We start from the raw sequence: 5,406 nt of genomic DNA, 5'->3' as shown, positions 1-5,406 counted from the left end.
TAGTGTGATCTTATAACATTACTATTTCTAATTATTCCCGATTATTAGTTGAATTTCGCGTTCGCACTTCACGCGTTTGTGATATCCGAATTCTTTCACGTTCATTTCGGTCGTCACGTTCTTGTGGACTTTGGTTAGATCGGTAATTAGCTTGGTTGGTAGCATTTCGGGTTATTCTACCTAAATTGCTTCGTCGTATAGGAGGCATATATCAAAAATAAATTATTATGTTTTTTTAATACAAATTTTTTTAATGTCTTCCCAGTAATTTTTTATTATATTTTATTCAAACAATTAAATTGAATAAATATTGTCTATAACATTTCCATGGCAACACAAAAATATTATAGTTTTAATTTATTTTTTTATATTTTAACGGTATCGGGTTCAAATCACAGACATCAATAAAAAGTTTTTGCACTTTTTCTACTTATTCGGTAGACTTTTTAAAAATGTTCGTTCATAAAAACCTTCTCCTGGCAATTCCGAACAGTTAAAAAAAAATTTCAGACAAATCGGTTGGTGCGTTCTGGAGTTATAGCGTCAGGGAGGAAAACCGGACTTATTTTTATATATTAGATGACATTTAAAAATATTTACACTTTTGACATTTGCCACGGGACTGATCCAACGTTTACAAAATAGTCGCATAATGTTTGTCGTATATTGTTTGCTGATAAACCTCCACGAGATGAATATTCTGGTTGTAAATCCTCCAACCCTGTAATTGTTGTACTATCTTCAAACAATATTCCATCCCTCTCTCTCACAAAATTATGCAGAACAACACTAGCCTTGACGATATCAACTGCAAAATCTGGTTCCACGTTTATTGGTCGGTGGAAAATTCGCCACTTATTGCTTAAAATTCCAAATGCACATTCAATATATCGCCTCGCTCTACTTAAGCGATAGTTGAATATTTTTTTTTCTATTGAGAGGTTTGATCCTCCAAACGGCCGTAATAAATGTTTGTGTAATGCGAAGGCTTCGTCTCCAACGAAGAAATAAGGCAAATTAGGACTATCAGTACCCAGCAGACCTTTCGGTTCTGGAAGCTGGTGCGTTCCCATTGTAATAGATTTCCATATCTCACTTTGCTTAAAAATAGCAGAATCGCAATCTTTCCCATAACTTCCAATATTAACATATACAAACCGGTAATTTGAATCAGCTATTGCCATCAATACCAGTGAATTATATTGCTTGTAGTTATAATACATGGACCCACTGCCAGATGGGCAAATTATCCGAATGTGCTTCCCATCTACTGCTCCTATGCAATGGGGAAAATTAGCATTTCTTTCAAAATCCAATGCGATTGTTTCCCAGTTTTCTTTTGAAGGTGTGGGTAGAAATTCCGATTTCATTATTGACCAAATAGCATTGCATACTTCTTTTACTATCATGCTTGCTGTTGAAATACCAATTCTATATGTATAGTGAAGATCTGTGAAAGTGCATCCACTTGCAAGATATCTAAAAAACGAAAATTATTAAGTTTTATTAACCTGCATTACATGCAAAATTAATAATATAAATACAATATAATATAATTGTGTTGAGTTTTATACAAATTAAAACTTCAAACGCTAATAAAATATATTTACGGGATATCGTTCAACTAATGTTTATATTTATATTAAGGGGCCTGCTCCCGACCTATTTTTTTGCTCAAAAACACTCCCTTAATATCAACTTATGTAGAACATAAAATTAAATTAAATCGTAACACTTATTTTTAATAAATGTTTTCCTATAATTATATAGGTAAAGAAGTAATTAGAAGATGGACTAATGTACGGGACGCCTTTGCAAAGTTTTGCAAAAAAGAAAAAGAAAATAAAAAATCCGGTTCTGGTGCATTCAAACACAAAAAATACGTTTACAATGATCAACTGTTGTTTTTAAAAAAATTATATATAGAACGAGATGTAGTTGAAAACTTTGAAAACGATAACAATGATACCATGAATTCTAATATTGATATTGATACTGATATTAACAAACAGTCGAAAACTTTGGATGATGAAGTTTCAACTCAAGCCACTCCCACTAGACGCGCTGGTCAAGATTTGGGTTCTCGCTCAAAAAAACGTAAGCCTGATGAAATCGAGATGAAGATGCTGAAAGCTTTAGAAAATGATGTTAATCCAAACAGACATCTGTCTTTCTTTCGTGGAGTTTTGCCAGCATTGGACAAATTTGACGAAAACGAGGTTTTGAAGTTCCAAATGGGGGTTTTACGACTCATTTCGCAAATCAACGATGAAAAACAAAGAGTTTCTCTACCTTCATTTCCTCAACAACATGCGTCAACTTCTCAACCATACCATTACATGATGCCTGTTAGTTATCAATCTCCACAAACTGCCACCCAGTGTTCCCCAAACTATGGTCAACCCTCCAATTCAAATACTATTACACCGCTAAATCGACCATTTCAAAGTATATCTCTAGCCCAGTCAAGTTCTTCCTGTTATAGTGAAATAGATTTTTCAACCAATTACAGCCAGACTTAATCTATGTTTTACGTTTAAATTTTTAAAGTTTTAAAATTTGACCTAAGCAAGAAGCTTAAAACATTATTTTTATTTCTTAATAAAATGGTTTTTACACAGGAAAGTTATTAAGTTATTTTTAAATGAGTTGAATTAGGAAATATTTCATTTTTTGTTATTTCTTACTAATATGTTTTTTTATTGTAAAAGTTATTATTTTATTTTTATTCAATAAACGAGTTGTAACAAAAAACATTTTGACTTACCTCAGTGTCACAGCTAACATTTCCTTAGGTTGAATACAGTCCCTCATTTTAGTATTCTGCCGCTGAATACTACATTTCAGCCGGTTATGGAGTTCGTCAAAGGATGAAATAGACATGCGGAAATAGTTGAAAAATTTATTTTCATCTGCAAGTAAATCTTCAAATAACGAGTTAAATGTGCCCATGACATTTCTTCGTTCATTAATTGGGTGCACCCAGTACTTACGAACACGTTGTTTTCTACGTAATCGCAAACGACGGTACAAAAGCCACATGGCAATGATGCGTTTTCGACTCATGTTGAAATCCAACTGAGTTAAAACAGATAAAATATAACTAAACGTAGACGATTCACGGGGGAAAAACCGTCTTGTGTGAAAACAACGTCCGTGCGGAGAAAAATCGTACGAATAAAATCCGCACGGACGAAACCGTCCTGTGTGAAATGGTCCTTGGTGTATTAAATCTTCCAACTCGATACAATAATGACGCTAATTTTTCTGTATCAGTTAAAATGATAATTTCATTAGCTTTTGTAAGATTAGGAGACCTTAATTATGCAGTTGATTTACTAGCTCAAAATATTGATGAGGAATTAAATAGCTTATTAGAATGGTTCAAAGATAATTATATAGATCGAACTAAACGTAATTTTCGGGGAAGAAAAAATGCGCGTTTCCCGCTAGACATTTGGAATCTGTACGATAGTCTTAAATTCTGAAAATAGAACGAATAATCATGCTGAGGCAACAAATAGGAGATTAAATATTGAAATGGGAGTTAGCTTACCAACTTAGGAAAAATAATTTAAATTTACGAACTAATTTAAGAATTAATAAAAAAATAATATCGCTAACAACAAAATATTTTATTTTATAAATTTAGTTTAAGGTATAAAGTATAGGTACTAATACTATGTAACAAGGTTTTACAAGTGTACAATTTTTTTTAATTTCCTATTTTTGACACTCGTATAGTTTTTTAAATAATTGTTGTTACATTTCTTTATGTAACAGTTAATGGAAACATTTAAATATTTATCAATAATCAGTTCTTTACAACTCGAAAAAATTTCAATTTTAGGATATTTCTTCAAAATGTCATCAATGACTTCTTTAAACTTTCCTTTGACATTAGTTTTATCTTGTAGTAAGAATGCATTTATGTTTTAATTAAATAAACGTGTTATTTTTTTGTAAATTCTAGTGCCTTGATATTTGGGTATAATATGTTTTTACTATTTTCATACTCTTTAAACATGATTTGTCGATTTTCTGGGATGTATTTGTCACTATCACCTTCACTGGCTAATTTATTAACACACTCTTGGTGTGTTGTTTGACTGCATACCCAACCAGTAATGTAGGCTATTGCACTGGTGTCAAAATCCATTTGTATGTTCATTTGACTAAGGAAGTGCGTGTATTTTTCTTCATCAAAATCAACAATTAGTTCTTTTTGTATAACAATTTGATTGTTTGTCTCAGTTGAATATTTCTCTTGTATATCTTTAGTTGTTGCTAAAAATGTGTTTGCATCTATTTCACAGTTATTTGATTTTGATGGATTTATTATCATATCACACATTGTTAAGAGGACGCTACACTGGTCATTTTCAGAGCTAAAAACACGTCTACGAAAAACAAACGAAATGGCGTCAAAAAATGGTTTTAGAGTAAAAACACTTATAATGAAGTAAGTAAGTAGTAAAGAAGTTACAATTGTTTAAAAAATGTAGAAAAAAATGTTTTTGTGCCTTTAATACCGAGCTGTGTATTTAAATGAATTCAAAACCCCAACGAAACCTCAGAAATATCCGAAATATTGTTCTCTATAAAATTTATTATAGGTATATTTACTCTAAAACCATTTTTTAATGGCTTTTCGTTTGTTTTTCGACAGCATATTTACGTTGCTAGATTTGATTTTTCATTGCCATTATGTGCTGTCACCTATTTGCCGTTGTCTAATCTAATGAAATACCATTTACTTTGGTGCAATATTGTACAATTAATGTATTAAAATAGATAAATTGTATTCAAACAAATAAACTATTGTGTATAATTTATTTTATTGTTTAAAATTTCAAATATAATTTTTATTCTTAAGAAAGGTACATCTTCTTGTACAATTTGGTTAGCTAATTCCCCACGACGCCAAAAAATTAATGACTGTCTCGTGCGGTCGGTCGATTATCGGCGACGACATACGCTTCTGAGAAATGAGAATAGACTATGCGCCGATTATGAACCAAACCAAAATTGTTCCTAATATGGATTACTGATATTATAGAAATGACAATAATGAATAAATAAAATTATTATAATTATGCAATCGGCAATCATAGACTGCATTCCGTCACTGACCGACTGGATAACTCATTGTTCCATCATTTTTATCAGTTGCGCCAAACTTATATAGCATATGAAGCGATCGCTTCACTTCTTAAATATAGATGACTTGTAAGATTGTAGCGGGTGGGATGATTAATATAGATTTTGCTTAACAAAAAAATGTATAGATCGACGCCACTGATTTTTATAACATAATTACTACGGACATTCTGATATTTTCAGATAGTAAGTACATCAAACTTCAAAGTATGCATCATCCAGCAATAATAATTCAAGTACCTAATC

The 5,406-nt window shown here is 31.4% G+C and overlaps 1 protein-coding gene across 1 annotated transcript; it reads right to left on the bottom strand.

Moving 5' to 3' along the window:
* Positions 1-596: 596 nt before the first annotated feature.
* Positions 597-1,409, bottom strand: LOC107883436 (protein ANTAGONIST OF LIKE HETEROCHROMATIN PROTEIN 1-like). The gene has a single exon (XM_016803437.1). The coding sequence runs from the start codon at positions 1,407-1,409 to the stop codon at positions 597-599; it is 813 nt and encodes a 270-aa protein (XP_016658926.1).
* Positions 1,410-5,406: the final 3,997 nt, after the last annotated feature.

Source organism: Acyrthosiphon pisum, chromosome X, assembly GCF_005508785.2.
Source record: "Acyrthosiphon pisum isolate AL4f chromosome X, pea_aphid_22Mar2018_4r6ur, whole genome shotgun sequence".
Classification (NCBI taxonomy): domain Eukaryota; kingdom Metazoa; phylum Arthropoda; class Insecta; order Hemiptera; family Aphididae; genus Acyrthosiphon; species Acyrthosiphon pisum.
The sequence above is the reverse complement of the archived record's forward strand: the minus strand, read 5'-3'. Positions and strand labels throughout refer to the sequence as shown.